This window comes from Puma concolor, chromosome D1, assembly GCF_028749965.1.
Source record: "Puma concolor isolate L17-30 chromosome D1, mPumCon1.1.hap2, whole genome shotgun sequence".
Lineage (NCBI taxonomy): Eukaryota > Metazoa > Chordata > Mammalia > Carnivora > Felidae > Puma > Puma concolor.
This window is the reverse complement of record NC_141676.1, coordinates 19,443,135-19,459,035: the sequence shown is the minus strand read 5'-3', so window position 1 is coordinate 19,459,035 and position 15,901 is coordinate 19,443,135. Positions and strand designations below refer to the sequence as shown.

Here is a 15,901-nt window from a genome sequence, read left to right as displayed (position 1 = left end):
TTCAGAAGTTCTGCATGGGGGTGTGGGAGGGCACTGCTGAGCACCAGGCATTGACTGTTCTTTCCAGCGAGGGCCAGCTCTTTTAGAATTGCTCCTTTCACCACCGCGTCCTTCTTTTTCCAATTACCCTGCCCTTGTTCTTGGTCTTTTGTGACCTCTGCTCTCTGTTTGCCTCATCTCTTCTCTTGAACTTTTCTTATCTTAGCAGTCCAATGAGAAGCTGACAAGAAAGATTGCCTATCTGTTCATGATCCTGTGGTGATTGTTGAAGTCCTAGTTGGAATTCTGAGATGACATGAGCATCCTTTGTTTTTGGAAAGACACAGTGTCTTTTATGCGAGTGAAAGGTTTTTGTGGGTCACTGAATAAAAAATTTAAAATTTGTCTCTCGTGTCTTACTTGAGGAAATTAAAAAAAAAAAAAAAAGCGACCCTGACTAATAAACAGATATTTAATGCCAATTTAAAATGCTACCATTTAGAAGGGATTTTCAACTATCTGAATACTTTTGGAACCACTTGTGGCACTGTTTAGTTTGGTGAATTCTATAATGAATTCTGTAATATTGGCATTGCACGCACCGATTCTTAACGAGATTACATTATAATGGAAATATTTCCATCCTTCACTCCTACCCAAAGCCTGTTTTCTTCCTTTTCCAATTCCCTTAAAGCTTTCCGCCCGCCGTTTGGTTATTGCTGCCACCTAATGTCTCAGAATAAAATTGCAGCGGGGTTGCCTTTTTCAAAAGATGTGCACTATTGTGCAGTTTATGGAAATAGCTATTTGAGAGCAACAGTTGTTTTTCTCTGTACTCTTAAATAATAGCACTCTAAAGTGATTACCAACCGTGGAGAGATTACGGGTAGTGAATATTTCACAAGCAAAAGGCGCAACTAACAAAACAGGAAGGGATTTTAGAGTCCTAAGCCCTGGAATAGGACAAATTGCCAGTCTGACCTTGTAATGTACTTCCCCTCATAAAATTGGGCTTGATGCTCTGAAAGATCTATTCCAGCTTTAACATTTTTTTTGCTGTGTATGTTTTTGGTTATAATAACATGGCCCTTATACATGATTCTATTTCTTTGGGCTAAAGTGTCGAACATGTTTTTTTTTTTTTTTAGATGTTCACATTTTCATTGTGTGAGTATGTAGTTTTGATGGCTCCCTTTGCTCAATTAGAAACAGATCGGAAGATTGTCCATTGTTAGTGCCTTAATCAGAGTGACATTGCCCTGCTTGCTTAGTTTTTTGTGGGCTTCCTTAGCTCAACTTTGTACGTGCAGTACATGTTGAAATTACTAAATCAAGTGTACTGTGTATGGAGTTCCCAGATTAAACACACACACACAGCACGCACACACAGCACACACACCCACACACACACACAATCTGGATTTTAAAAGATTTGGGAGTGCCAGGGTGGCTCAGTTGGTTAAGCATCTGACTCTTGGTTTCAGCTCAGGTCGTGATCTCATGGTTCGAGAGATTGAGCCCACATCAGGCTCCGCACTGACAGTGTGGAACCTGCTTGAGATTCTCTGTTTCCCTCTCTCTGCCTCTCCCTTTCTTCTGCACGCATACTGTCTCAAAATAAATTAACTCCTAAAAAAGCATCAAGTCTTTAAAAAAATGTGAATAAAACATTTATAATTACACTATCCAGTTTTCTTCAGCACTTTGAACTGGAGTATTCGTATTTCCATTGGCTACAAAGAAAACTAAAAAAGGTATTCTAGATCCAGGAGAGTGAGGGGAAATGGAGTTGGCTGTGAGTGTCAGAATTTTTCTTCAATCCTGAAGAACATTACAATTTGGCAAAACGTTTCCTTGAAGAGTCTATTTTAAGCTGACTTTGTAACAAATATTTTGTTTATTTGTAGCATTTTAACAGATACTTTAGTTGTTGTTTCTCTTAGGCTGTGAGTTATTCATCCTTTATGATTCTATCCATGGGTAAAGCAAAGTCAAGGGCACATAATGCCTCACCTGTAACTAGTTTAGCCTTAATTGTTAAAGGTCTGTATAAAATCGATTCCTTGAACCTCTGGTGGGTAGAGAACCTGTTGAATAAATTACAAATAGATTTGGACCTGTGGTTATTAATTATGTTTAGATATAATCCTTGTTCACAAGAGCATACATTGTAATTACGTACAATTTGCTTTGCCACTGTTCTTTGCTTTCTGATTTTCAGATAATTTTCAGTGATTTTGTTTAGTCCATCCCGACCAAGTTGTGCAGGTAGAATCTTGAGACTCACAGCCTCAAGTGACTGGCTTATTGCTAACTATAGAACCCTTATTGAGTTATTTCGCACCACTAATTTTGTTAGTCTACTGAAGGAGTTACTGCTACTGTTACCAGGTTTATTTGGCACAATGCCTTCTGAGTTTTAGCAGACGGATTGTAATTTCACCATCTTTTTACTACCAAAACCTTTCTTTTCTAATACTCCAGTTTTATTAAACATGGCTACCAGATTTCTTTTTTTACCCAATTACTGCTGATACTTTTTTCTGAACTGAATACTGGGTGAAGGCATATGCAGCTTTAATATGCTGGTTAAGAGCCCAGCCTCTGAAGTCAAATTTCCAGAGTTGGAGTCCCAGTCTTACTTTGTTCTATGTCCTTTGGCAAATTATTTAACCGCTGTGAACTTTGGTTTCCTACTATGTAAAAGGGAGATAGTAATAGGAACTACCTAGTAGGGTTGTTGTAGTGATTAAATGTAGATAGAGATTATCCATTTCATTATTAACTAAAATAAATTCCGAGATATTTTATGTATTCCTACAAATGTTCCTTATTCTGGGTTTGTCTTTCCAGAGCTAGGGAGAACCATAGGATATCTGAGTATTAGTCATGTACCTAATTGTATATAAATTTCTTCTTGGCTTCTCAGTTGTCCTGTAGTCCCAGCCTTAGGTGAGGTGACTGAGGAGGGAGAATATAGAAAGACAAGGACATGATCTTGATTTTCAGGGCTATGGTCTGGTAGGGACGGATGGTTCATTGGAGACATTTAGTCTGAACCTACTCTTGGCCTCCACGAAGAAGTCTTCCCTCACTCCCTGGATGATGTCAGACCCCAGGCGTAGGCTCCCGTGGCACAGTGTACTTTGTAATGAAATAAATGTTTTATTCTTTTTGTTCAGTGTCTTTCTCTTCCTACAACACAGTATGCACCATGATGCCAAAGATTGCCTTTTTCTTTCTGGTGTTTCTAGTTTCTAGCGCATGTCTTGTATGTAGGCATATGGCAGATATTTGTTGAATGATTAAACAAGCTCTCGTGTTAGAGATGAAGAAACTGAGATGCGTCTCATACGTGACTTATCCCTAGTCACACGTTTTCCGTTTCTAGTAGAATGCAGGTTTCTGGTCCCCTACGCTGCAATACCCTTCACTCTTTCTACTCCATTATGAAAATGTAAGTCTAGAGAGGGATCAAGCGATATCTACAAATAACTATCACAGAGGCAGAATACACACTCCAAGGGGCTATGGAAATTAAAGCAAAGAGAAAGTCCCTTTATAGGGGGGGGTTGGATGGTAGGTTCAGGAAGGGCTTAATGAGGAAGACATTTGAACTATACAAATACCGATAGATTTTGGGTGGAAAAGTGTGGGAAAGATTACTCCAGTCATAAACAGTATTTGATTTCATTGTATGTATCACTTTAGTCTTGATATTATTAATCTCCTTATTTCAATAAATGTATAAAATGTAGTTTACGTTAGGCAGCTAATGATCTTGTCTTATTTCAGTGAACAATGTGGGAGTGTCATATGAGTATCCTGAATACTTTCTGGACGTTCCTGACTTGGACAATGTAAGTCTTTTTTTTTTTTTTTTTTTTTTTTTAATAGTATGGTAACAAAAGGAGAGCATGTGAATATTGGCAAGGCAGTATGGTATAATGGTTCACACTGTGAGCACTTGAGTCCAGCTGCCCGGGGTTTGCACTGTGGCTTGTCTTCTTGTTCCCTGAGTTACCTTGGGGGTGATCCCACCATCCCACATCCACAAGATGGATGTCCATTCCCACATCCACAAAATAGGTGCCTTCATAGGGATCTTAGAAGGATTGAACGAGAAGATGTTTATAACCTCATTAGTATAGTACAAAGTTCAGTAGTAGCTCATCTTGTTACCCTTATTTCTATATTTATTATATCAAAATAGCTCTGTTTTAAGTATCAGGATTATAAACTTCAATTTAGAAATCATAAATATGTTAATATATAGCAATATGGTTGATTCAGGTAAACTTACCAAAATGAAAGCTATATTCTTGAGGCAGGCATAAATCTTTTTTTTTTTTTTTTATGTTTGTTTATTTTTGAGAGCGAGAGAGCACGTGTCTGGGGGAGGTGGAGAGGCAGAGACAGAGGGAGAGAGAAAATCCCAAACAGGCTCCGCACTGTCAGCGCAGAGCCTGATGTGGGACTCAAACTCACAAACCGTGAGATCATGACCTGAGCTGAAATCAAGAGTTGGACGCTTAACCAACTGAGCCACCCAGGCACCGCCGTGCATAATTTTTTAATAAAAATTAGAAAAGCATATCCTTGAAGGAATATGTGAATTAAAAAGAATTGTTGAAAATCTTAGATTCAATCATTTCTCCTTTCAATATTAGCAGAAAGAAAATAGCATATTTCTTTTAGATTTAGTGTCTTTTGCTTCCAGATTTTTCTTACACGTCTACCTTGGATTTTGCATTTTAGCATGAATTGTTACTTTTGGTAGAAAAGTGTTGTAGCACTGAGAATAAAACAAAATCTGCCTTTGTACCCCAACTCCTGCCATTTTCCTGTGTCTCTACTGTATCTGGGGAAACTTTCTGTGGTTTGCTAGATCACGTATGTATGTATCTAATATGGTTACTTCCATGATCAGAGGTATATAAAATTGTCCATATTTGTTTTACAGACCATCAAGAAACTGATAAATGTTAATGTTCTTTCTGTTTGCAAGGTAAGCAGCTTTTTTATAAATATGTCATCCTTTTTTTGGTTCATTCTATTTAAAAACTCATGACCAGGGGCGCCTGGGTGGCGCAGTCGGTTAAGCGTCCGACTTCAGCCAGGTCACGATCTCGTGGTCCGTGAGTTCGAGCCCCGCGTCAGGCTCTGGGCTGACGGCTCAGAGCCTGGAGCCTGTTTCCGATTCTGTGTCTCCCTCTGTCTCTGACCCTCCCCCGTTCATGCTCTGTCTCTCTCTATCCCAAAAATAAATAAACGTTGAAAAAAAAAAAAAATTTAAAAACTCACGACCAGTTTGTTCACATTAGTCATCTCTTCTTTCCATGTAAATACGTATCCCTGATGAAGGCGGTCTTATTTCCTTATGTTTTGGGGGTGTGGAAAGAGCTGAAGACCAAACAAGTTTCTGTGTAATTTTGCTTTTGAACAATTGAACATTTATGAAATGCCTCCTCTGTGCAAACAGTGCAGTAGGCCCTGGGACTACACAAACGAACTTAGGCTGAAGATGGATTTTTACAAAGTTTTCATCTACACACGGTTCTTCACTGATAAATTATTTCCATTTTCGTATCCCCTGTAACACATTGTAAGCAGGTGAATGAAATGTTGTGGGAAAGCACTGTGTGGCAGTATGGGGCTAAAAGTAATGGGAACGATTTTTATTAGCCACACATAAAAATTACTCTGGCTTCTAGTTGGTAGGCATGCATTAAAGTCGTGTTACTTGTATGTGCCTACAAAAGACACCATAGCTAATATGTGCTAAAAGGAAGAACAGGAAGCAAAGAAAAAAAAAAAAAGTGGGAGGCGGGGAATAAGTAGCAAATATGAGCATCTGAGCACTACTTTTCCTTATATGTTAGCAGTCGCTGATACCATACCTTGATTCCGCACACTAGCCTAGCAAAAAACATTGCCCGAGACAGAATTTGCATAGGCCACGTCAGAAGCTTCAGATTTGAACACACAGCAGTGTCCCTCTTATCCACCGGGGATATGTTCCAAGACTTCCGGCAGATGCCTGAAGCCCCAGATGCCATCGAACCCTATATACACTGTTTTTTGCTATCCGTACATACCCCTGATAAAGTTTCATTTCTAAATTAGGCTCAGTAAGAGGTTAACAATAACTAACAATAAAATAGAACAATTATAATGATAATGCTGTAATAAAAGTTAGGTGAGTGTGGTCTCTCCCAGAATATCTTACTGTGCTGTACTCACCCTTCTGGTGAGGACATGGAATGATAAAATGCCCACATGCTGCGATGAACTGAGGGGAAGGACGTAGGCACTGTGACCGGGTGTTAGGCTGCTCTTGACCTTCTGACATTGTGTCTGAAGGAGGATCATCTGCTTGCAGACCACAGTTGACCTCGGTTGACTCTGGGCAACTGAAACCTTGGAAGGTGGAAACCACAGGTGAGGGGGACCGTTGTACTGACAGAAAAGCCAAACCCGTGTTTAGTAACTCTTCGAGTTTAAGGAAATAAAAAAATATTTAACTCAAATCTATTAGAGTTAACCAGATAAATATAAATAAGAACTTAATTACTAGTTTTCATCTGATGGCACAGTCTTGATCATTTTCTCTGTTGTGAATGTTTAAAGAAAAATTCTCTTTATGTCTTCATGCCCTGAGAAGTGATGTCTGTTACATGCTTGATTTCAAGTCCAAGTGCCCTATCTTATGCCTTGTCCACCTCTTCACGTATGGCTGTGCTTCTCCCTGGATACTACACATGTTGCATTTCAAGTACTTAGTTAATTCAGTTATTGTGTGGTTTTATATGATTTGAACAACATGTTGGTTCATGTAAACCAGTTACCAAAACAAAACCTTCATCATCCCTGCATACGTACCGTGTAACATTTGGTAGCTTGCTACTTAAAGGCACCTCATCTGAATTATATTATAATATGACAAATAATTTTATAAAAGAAAATAATCAGTGTATCTTTTCCATTATCGTTTTTAGCCAGAGTTGTTTTCTTACTTAAGATTCAGTTTAAGTGAGGTAAACTACTAACAATCTTTAAGTAGATTTGGAGCAAGAACCCCCCAAACACAAAACGGATGCTTTTAAACCATGGTTGATATGAATATATCTGTATAGTTTTAAGGCTATTTCTCTTGGCATACCTGTATAAATGTTGTCGTTGGACAATAATCTGTATGAGGTTTTAAGTCAATTAAATAACTCTACAGTTTACTAGTTGTTTGACCCAGAACAGATTACTTGCCCGCTGTGCTTCCATTTTTCGTGTGTAAAATTGAGGGTGTTAATCTCTTTACCTCACAGAGTTGTTTTGGGAATTAAATAAGGTAATGTACCCAGCTCCTAGTGAGGGCCTTCAAGAATGTTACTATTATTCTCAGAGCTGATAAAGATGTTTAGTATCTGTGTGCAACTCTGAGTTTATTCGTTAGTAGGCAAAGCTTTTTTTTTTTTTTAATTTTTTTTTTTAACGTTTATTTATTTTTGAGACAGAGAGAGACAGAGCATGAATGGGGGGAGGGTCAGAGAGAGAGGGAGACACAGAATCTGAAACAGGCTCCAGGCTCTGAGCGGTCAGCACAGAGCCTGACGCAGGGCTCGAACTCACCGACTGTGAGATCATGACCTGAGCTGAAGTCGGATGCTTAACCGACTGAGCCATCCAGGCACCCCCGTAGGCAGTTTTTTGATCAAAACTAACATTCTGGTGTATAATTAATATACTTTGTGGTTTTGCCTCTTGAAATGACTGTTGTGTGCTATTGTTTTGATAATGTTTTCTAGCACATTTGGCCAAATGCCTAAAAATAATGAGTTGTTACAACTGTGTACATGTATTTCCTAATATATTTTAATGAGTTAATGATGAAAGGTATATTGAAGTGTTTAAATTTTATTTTATAGAAGTGTTAATATTAGCTACAAATTAATGTCCTGATATATTTTTTTTTTTTTTATGAAAAAATTTTTTAATGTTTGTTTTTGAGAGAGACGGAGTGTGAGTGGGGAAGGGGCAGAAAGAGAGAGGGAGGGGCGCCTGGGTGGCTCAGTCGGTTAAGCGTCTGACGTCAGCTCAGGTCATGATCTCACAGTTGGTGAGTTTGAGCCCTGAGTTGGGCTCTGTGCTGACAGCTCAGAGCCTGGAGCCTGCTTCGGATTCAGTGGCTCCTCCTCTCTCTGTGCCTCCCATGCTCATGCTCTATCTCTCTCTGTCTCTCAATAATAAATAAACATTAAAAAAAAATTTTTTTTTAAAAGAAAGAAAGAGAGAGGGAGACACAGAATCTGAAACAGTCTCCTGGCTCTGAGCTGTCAGCACAGAGACCGATGTGGGGCTCAAACTTGGGAACGGCGAGATCATGACCTGAGCCAAAGTCTTGCTTAAGCGACTGAGACACCCAGGCGCCCCAGTCTCCTGAAAATTTTAACCCCTTTGTCAGATAAGCCATATATAATTTTTACTCTAGATACAGTAGTATTTTCTCCTGTAGCCTTCTGCTTGTCAGTGCTTCCATGTTTATATGCCTTGATATTAAAAAAACACGGCCTCCTCTGTCTCCCAAGACATGCATTTTTGGCTGGCAGTCTACTGAATACTAACGGTAAAAGCCCAGGGTCTTGACCTTGACCTGTGAGAACCAGTCAGCTTGCTGTGTTTCACGGCCACACACTGCATCCTTCAAGCAGCTTCTGAGCCAGAGCAACACGTGTGGTGGTGGTCACCTCATGCCCTGCTTGAAGACAAGTAGGCAGGGGGTCAGTGCCGAAAGAGCAGCACAAATCCAACAGCACTGTAGAGTACCTCTCAGGTTTTTTTAAATAACTGTGAAATAAGAATGTGCGGCACCAGTCCTAACATCTCGACAGATTATGAAATGCTTCTCCCTCTTCCTTCTTCCTCTTCTACTTTGTCTTTCCACATTGGCATACGTACTTGTTCAACCACGAAATGAGTCAGGGAGACAAATGCTAACTTATTAAACATGTCATAGCATATCATATGGTGAACCACATTGGTGGGAAGTGTCACCGCCACAGGAACTGGGTTTAGGCTTACCATGTCTGTAAGCCTGATTTTTGCAAATCACATCCCATTTACAAAGCACTAAGGGCGTTTGCTATTCAAAACACTGGAGCGCCTGGGTGGCTCAGTCGGTTGAGCGTCCAGCCTCGCTCGATTCAGGTCATGATCTTGCGGCTTGTGGGTTCAAGTCCTGCGTTGGGCTCTGCGCTGACAGCTCAGAGCCTGGAGTCTGTTTTGGATTCTGTGTCTCCCTCTCTGTCTCTGCCCCTCTTCCTTTTGTGTTCTATCTGTCTGTCTCTCTCTCTGAAATAAATAAACATTAAAAAAATTTTAAAACACTTGTACATTAAGCTGAATAGTCATCCTTTATTTTATCTTTAGAGTAAATATGAACCTTCCTGTACCTTTGTGATGTGCACTTTTAGTGGAAAAACAGTTCAAAACTCTTGCTTTATTCACCACGGAATGAATAGCATCCGGAGGGTAGCCAAGTGGTCTTTGTTGTCCTGCAGACAGGATCCGTGTGGTTGGCATCTCTGTTGCATAGATGCCTAGTGAGTGTTCAGGTGTGAGCATGGTTTGACTCGAGGAGGCAGAGGCGAGTGGTGTGCACTGGGTAACCAGTCAGCGGCCAGAAAGACGAGTTAGGACATGATTGTGCGCAAGCTTGGGCAGTGGGCTAAGAGGGATGGAGAGCCTTTGAGCAGAAAAGTAAGGTGTCATCTGATGCACGTTTTAGAAAGGTGGTTCTAGTGGCAGAGTGGCCATATGTGTTTATGGTATATGAGTTGATTTTCTGTCTACTGAAGAAAGGGCATTCACCTGGACAAGGTTTTCTGTGTGAGGCTCCCAGGCTCAGTGTTCTTCCATGCTGCTGTGATTTGCCCTGTGGTGTATTTTGATGAATTGGGCCTATTGCGCTTTAGTTGACTGTGTTATGTTGCCAGGGCCAGGGCTACATTTCCTGTAGAAATGTAACTATGTTCGGAGCCCCGGGGTAACTTAAAAGAAGATGAAAATTGGTCTGGCTGTAGAATCTTCGAAGATTTTATGGTGGCTGGACATCAGGGGAACTAGGGCATGGGTGTCTGCTGCCTAATGTCATAATAAATGTATTGAAAATAGTTTATACCAGAAAGAAAACAGCTTCTTCTCATCATCAGTGCTGGTCCAAGTTTTGCCTCCTCGCCAAACCGCTCGATAGGGACGCCTGACTTGAGAAGCATGCCAGGAAAGAGGAGTGAAATCAGTATACCCCTGTGACCCTGGGTTTGTTCCCCTAATCTGGAGATGTTTGTTGGGTGAGGCCCCAGCATCTTGTTGTAGGTCCTGTGCCACCTCACAGGCATTGAATGACCTGGATGTGTCAGGTCCGGGATTATCATGTGGTCCGTGTGCTCCTGTGTTAGTAGGTCAGATGATTATAAAAAGTCACATAAGTTCCACATCCCGACAGAGGAATAAGAGAAGTGAAATATCCTGACCAGAGAAGTTACGGGTCATCACCAGATGCAGTGGTGGTGAGTGGCCCAGAAGAATACTGGGGAAGAAATATTAACCAGAATACTTTTGACTATAGACCCTTGATGTATAATCATAGAGTCCAGTCACCTCTCCCAGGCCATTGTCTAAGTCCTGCTTAACTCGACTTTCCCTTCACCAGACATAAAACTGTTAGTTGAGGTCACCCAAGAGGTGTTTAGAAGGCTTGTTGCTTGCCTTACAGTTTTGCTTTCACATCCTTCAGGGGTAAATTTAGTCCTGTCCTTGTTCTCCACAGAGCGGGTAAGTGCCAAGGCGAGGAGGGCAGTGGTGTGGAAGTTCTATCTAATTGACCAACATGGCAGGTACATCAGCCTCAAGAGCTCGGAAGAGAGGTCCTACTAGCCGGGGCTTTTCCTTTTGTGATTTGAGATGCGCTGTGACTAAAATCTAGGATAAGTCTTATTTCTCCTCCAGAACGATGACCTTCGGACCAGAAATCGCCAAGTTTAGAGATAATTAAGCCTCCAGACATTGAACCAGACTCTTCTAAAACAGTTGCAGTTTTGTGCCTGGAGGGCTTTCCACCTCTGAATACTGAGAGTTTGCACATGAAATTGTTGTAGTACTGTTGATTACTCTGGGGGAAATAATAGGAAACGGGAGAAGTCCCGCAACTCCAGAGACAGATCAGTACGAGTCCGATTTCAAACAGGCAGGACACCGAGCTCCCCACAATTCAAAGACCAGTTCTAAAGCAGATCTTGCTCGCATTGTTTGTTTCTGATTTGAGATCACCTGTTTGATATGGAGTTCCCTTCCTTCTGTAGGCCTGACAGTTTTTTGATGCCTTTAATGACAGTTTTAGGACCTCAAGACACTTTACTCCTTTTCCAATGAACACTACCCAAACAGTATTCCCTAAACTACTTGCAGTTCTTACCTAAGGGTGGGAAAACCATTTCTTCTGATGGTAGTGGGTCCTGAAGCTGCCACTGTCATTTGTGAAGAAGGTGGACAGTAGGTAGGGGCCCTGCCTATACCTCAATCCCTTTGGAAATTTCCAGTCTACCATTCTGACAAGTGGAGAGGACATTTCAACCTTCTTTATTACTACCTCTTTTAGAGCAAAGAAGAAAGTGGGTGGGGTGTGACCCAGAATAGAATTTATTAACAACCTCTACTTACAGTGAGAAATTATACAGTAAGTTTTGTTTGTTTTATTTGGGGTTGGGGAGAAGTCCTTTTTTTTTTAATAAAATTTTTAATGTTTTTATTTATTTTTGAGAGGCAGAGACAGAGCATGAGTGGAGGAGGGGCAGAGAGAGAGGGAGACACAGAATCCAAAGTAGCCTCCAGCTCTGAGCTGTCAGCACAGAGCCCGACGTGGGGCTCGAACTCACAAACCACGAGATCATGACCTGAGCCGGAGTCGGATGTTAACTGACTGAGCCACCCAGGCACTCCAAGATGAGGGGAGAAGTCTTAAGCAGGGCATCAGAATTTAGTTTTTCCTTCACTCAACCAAAGAGGGGGCTTGAAATCATGTCTTATTAGGAGTGGCTGAAAGAATTAGAGATGTTTAGCATGGAGAAAGGAAGTATGACATGACACACACACACACACACACCCCAATGCCAGTTAATTCTACCTCCTTAGTATTTCGCAAATCAGCTCACTTCTTTCATGCCCAGTGATGCCTTCCAAATTCCAAGCCCCTACCCCTTTCATTGGGAACTACTAGAATAGCCCCACCAGCCTTTTCGAAACAGCTTGTCTCCCTCTAGTCCAGTCTCCGTACCCCAGCCAGAGTGTTACTTTGCATTAGGACATATCACACCACTGTGAGGTCCTTCAGTGATTTCTTTCCCTCAAGTCCTAACTCCTTGGTGTGACCTATAGGTAAGGACCTACTTGATGTGGATGCTGCCCACCTCTCCAGTTCCACCTCTGGTCTGTCTCTCTCTACTTCCCTGCGTTCAGGTCAAAGCACCTTGGGTCTCTTGCACCTCATGTCCCTTCAGGCAGTTCCCTGTCCGTGGAAGCTCCGTCGTCTCCCACTTATGCTACTCATCCTTCAGTTCGCCCCCACAGTGTTCTGTCCTCGGGAGCTGGTAGGGAGCCTTCGAGACTAGGCCTGGTCTCTCGGCCACACAGTTTCACTGCGCACTGCACATCTTCCCTTCCCTCAGCAGCTCATTTTCGGTGTAGTGCCTCTCTGCAATTTGTGAGCCCCATGAGTGTTGGTACCGTGTTCTTTTTGTTCTCTGCTGTTCCCTAGCCCTGGGCCTCACCTTTGGCAGGTGTGCAGCAAATGCTTTTGAATAAGTGAGTGAGTTAAAAAGTGAAAATCTTCTTTCTTTGGGAATAAGCAACCCACTTACTGTATGTGGCCCTAAAAGGCTGGACGTAGATCAATTATGGATATTTATACTGAAGGAAATCATGAGAACTTTATACCCTTTGGACCCGCCAGCAGTGGAATGGGCAAAAGGGGAGTTCCCTTCTGATTCTAGGCCGAAGGCTCAACCCAGTAGTCTGGGCTGCACATGCCCTACCAACGTATTTCACTTAGCGCACGTTTCAAAATTGGGACAATTCAGGGGCGCCTGGGTGGCTCAGTGGGTAAAGCGGCTGACTTAGGCTCAGGACATGGTCTCGCAGTTTGTAGGTTCGAGCCCCGCATCAGACTCTGTGCTGACAGCTCAGAGCCTGCAGCCTGCTTTGGATTCTGTGTCCCCACCTCTTTCTCTGCCCCTCCCCACTCCTGCTCGGTCTCTCCCTCTCAAAATTAAATAGACGTTAAAAAAATTTTTTTTTTTTTTTTGGGCGCCTGGGTGGCGCAGTCGGTTAAGCGTCCGACTTCAGCCAGGTCACGATCTCGCGGTCCGTGAGTTCAAGCCCCGCGTCAGGCTCTGGGCTGATGGCTCAGAGCCTGGAGCCTGCTTCCGATTCTGTGTCTCCCTCTCTCTCTGCCCCTCCCCCCTTCATGCTCTGTCTCTCTCTGTCTCAAAAATAAATAAACGTTAAAAAAAAATTTAAAAAAAAAATTTTTTTTTTAATTGGGACATTTCACACCCACATTTCTAGCTTCTCTTGGGGGAAAGTCTGAAGATGAGGTAACGCAGACCTGAAGTGTGGCATGACAGTATAAGTGGGGAGGGCAGAGTGGCCAGCAGGTGAGTGTGCTGGGTAATGAGGCCTGCCCTCTCCAGGTCGCCACCATCCCCACCCGGCCCTGCTCCCCGACTCACTGTGCTCATATATGTTGCCCAATCCTTCCAGGCATTTGAGTTTGTACCCCCCTGTACAGGCAACCCCAGATATTCAGTCTACTCCAACTGAAAACCTGCTTCATGGACTTGAAGGATGAGAACGGTTTTAACTAAATCGGTCTCTTCCATCCCTATGATTATCTGAAATCAGAGCACTTGGTGTGCTTTGCCTGCTTTTGAAAAGCTGTTTTTTTCCTGTTAATGCCAGTATATATTCACTGTATGTGGCCCAGCCAGGAGGGTATAGTGCTGTGCCCGGCCCATGGTGTAGATAATAAATGTTTGGATGGATGAGAAGCACAGAAGCATTGGTTTTCTTTTCCTTACCTGGATTTGCCTTTGGCGTGTGACATGGTACCAGTAGAGGGAGCCCTCTGTTAATCTGGCAATCCTGGAGAAGAGGAATCTCTGTGCAGCCATCTAATTGTATTTAATTTAGGCTTTATGTTAAGAATGTATTCCTCCACCCAGCCCCAAGAATTTAAGTTAACAACATTGGGAAATTAATAACTTGTAGGAAGGAAGAGTATGACTCTCAGCTCTGACCCCCCACTTGGGGCTTTTCTAGATGAAGACATTCCAAGTTAGTGCCTAGAGTCTTTTCATCCATTTTGAGAGCTGCTGTCATTATGCTCCTAACAATTTTCAAATAATTGGGTACATTTGGCTCTTAGGGTCTCCTGGTAACAGGCTGCTTTGAGCATAACTGCAAAATGATGGTTTTGCCTAACTGCATGAGGACCACTCTGTGTGAAAAGCGAGTAGTTGTAGATGGTTTCTAAGGTTCTTTCCAGTTCAAAGCAAAGCTGGTTTATGGGAGAAATGCCTTATTTTGGGGTGAAAATGCAAAAATCTCCTTGAAGGGGTGCCTGGCTGGCTCAGTCAGTGGAGTGTGCAACTCTTGATCTCAGGGTTGTGAGTTTGAGCCCCACGTTAGCTGTAGAGATACTTTAAAAATAAAATCTTTTTAAAAAATCTCTTTGAGAACTTTAGAAATTATTTTCTCCTAAAATTGTCACTTTTTGAGAAGTCAGCTTATTTGGGCGAAATTTTAAGGAATGGAAACTCTTAGCAAATTGTAACATGCCAAACTTGGAAAAGCAGTGTATGCTGTGTATATGTGCTTTTTAATTTTTTCAGCATTTGTAGATTATGGCTTTTGATTATGTTATTATCCATTGGCGTGCACCCTTCTGTTCTGGAAAGTTCTTTTATTTTTCTTTAGTTCCATTATTTTAACATGTATCAAAACAATTGACTACAAAAGGAAAAATGGGGGTTGAATTTCAGGCTAAGTAGTATGTGGTGGGGGCGGGAGAATGGCAAGGAGGGCTCTTACCTACCCTTCCACAAAGACTTAAAACATTACCAAAGAGGAAAATCAAACAATACTTGGAGATCTCAAAGCACTTGAAAATTTTTACCTAATTAAGCTTTTCACCCCCTGTGCAGTAAATATTCCATTAGCCATATAGGTGAGATTCAAAGAATTTCTAATGAAGTTGTATTCTCAGTATGACAGAGCTCACATGACAGCTTCTAAAGGAAAACTGTGCTGTGCCACTCCAGCATGACTTCCAGTGAGTCACCCTCATTTCTCCCAAAGAGGGCTGGCGTAACATTATTGTTACTTTATGTGGTTCTTTTCAGGATCAGACTACGGATTTTGTAAATTGCTGTTAATGATTCCAGTTGAAAACTTGTATAAAGCATTTGTATCTGCTTCCTTCTAATTTTATGGGTTCATGTTTCACTTGCTTGAATTTAGATCCTGTTTACTCCAAGCAGGTGTCTCTGGGGTAAGAAGATGGGCAGATGTGGACAGAGTGGCTATCTGTGGTGTCCTAATTATTTATACGAATAGCCTGGATTCTTGGGACTTTGCCCAGATTCTAGGGTTAAGTTGTTACACTTTAAATTCTATTTATATATAATGGTGGGTACAAGTGACAGTATTTGTTGTCTTATTTTATGAAGTTATCTTGAATTTTAACCTTTCCATTTGGGTTTTTGGTTGTCTTTTTTGAGCATAATGCGGTAGTATTTTCTTTGTACTGTTCTCTGTAGAAACTGACTGAATGCCAGAGGTTACATGAGACAAAAATTATTTGATTGTAAAAATA

At 41.7% G+C, this 15,901-nt stretch overlaps 1 protein-coding gene across 1 annotated transcript in view; it reads left to right on the top strand.

Annotated features, from left to right (window-relative positions):
* Positions 1-15,901, top strand: part of HSD17B12 (hydroxysteroid 17-beta dehydrogenase 12) — a 167,919-nt gene that overhangs the window by 119,016 nt on the left and 33,002 nt on the right. The window contains exons 5-6 of the mRNA XM_025928103.2: positions 3,775-3,839; positions 4,943-4,987. Coding sequence (XP_025783888.1) covers positions 3,775-3,839; positions 4,943-4,987 — 110 coding nt within the window. The remainder of the gene's footprint in view (positions 1-3,774; positions 3,840-4,942; positions 4,988-15,901) is intronic.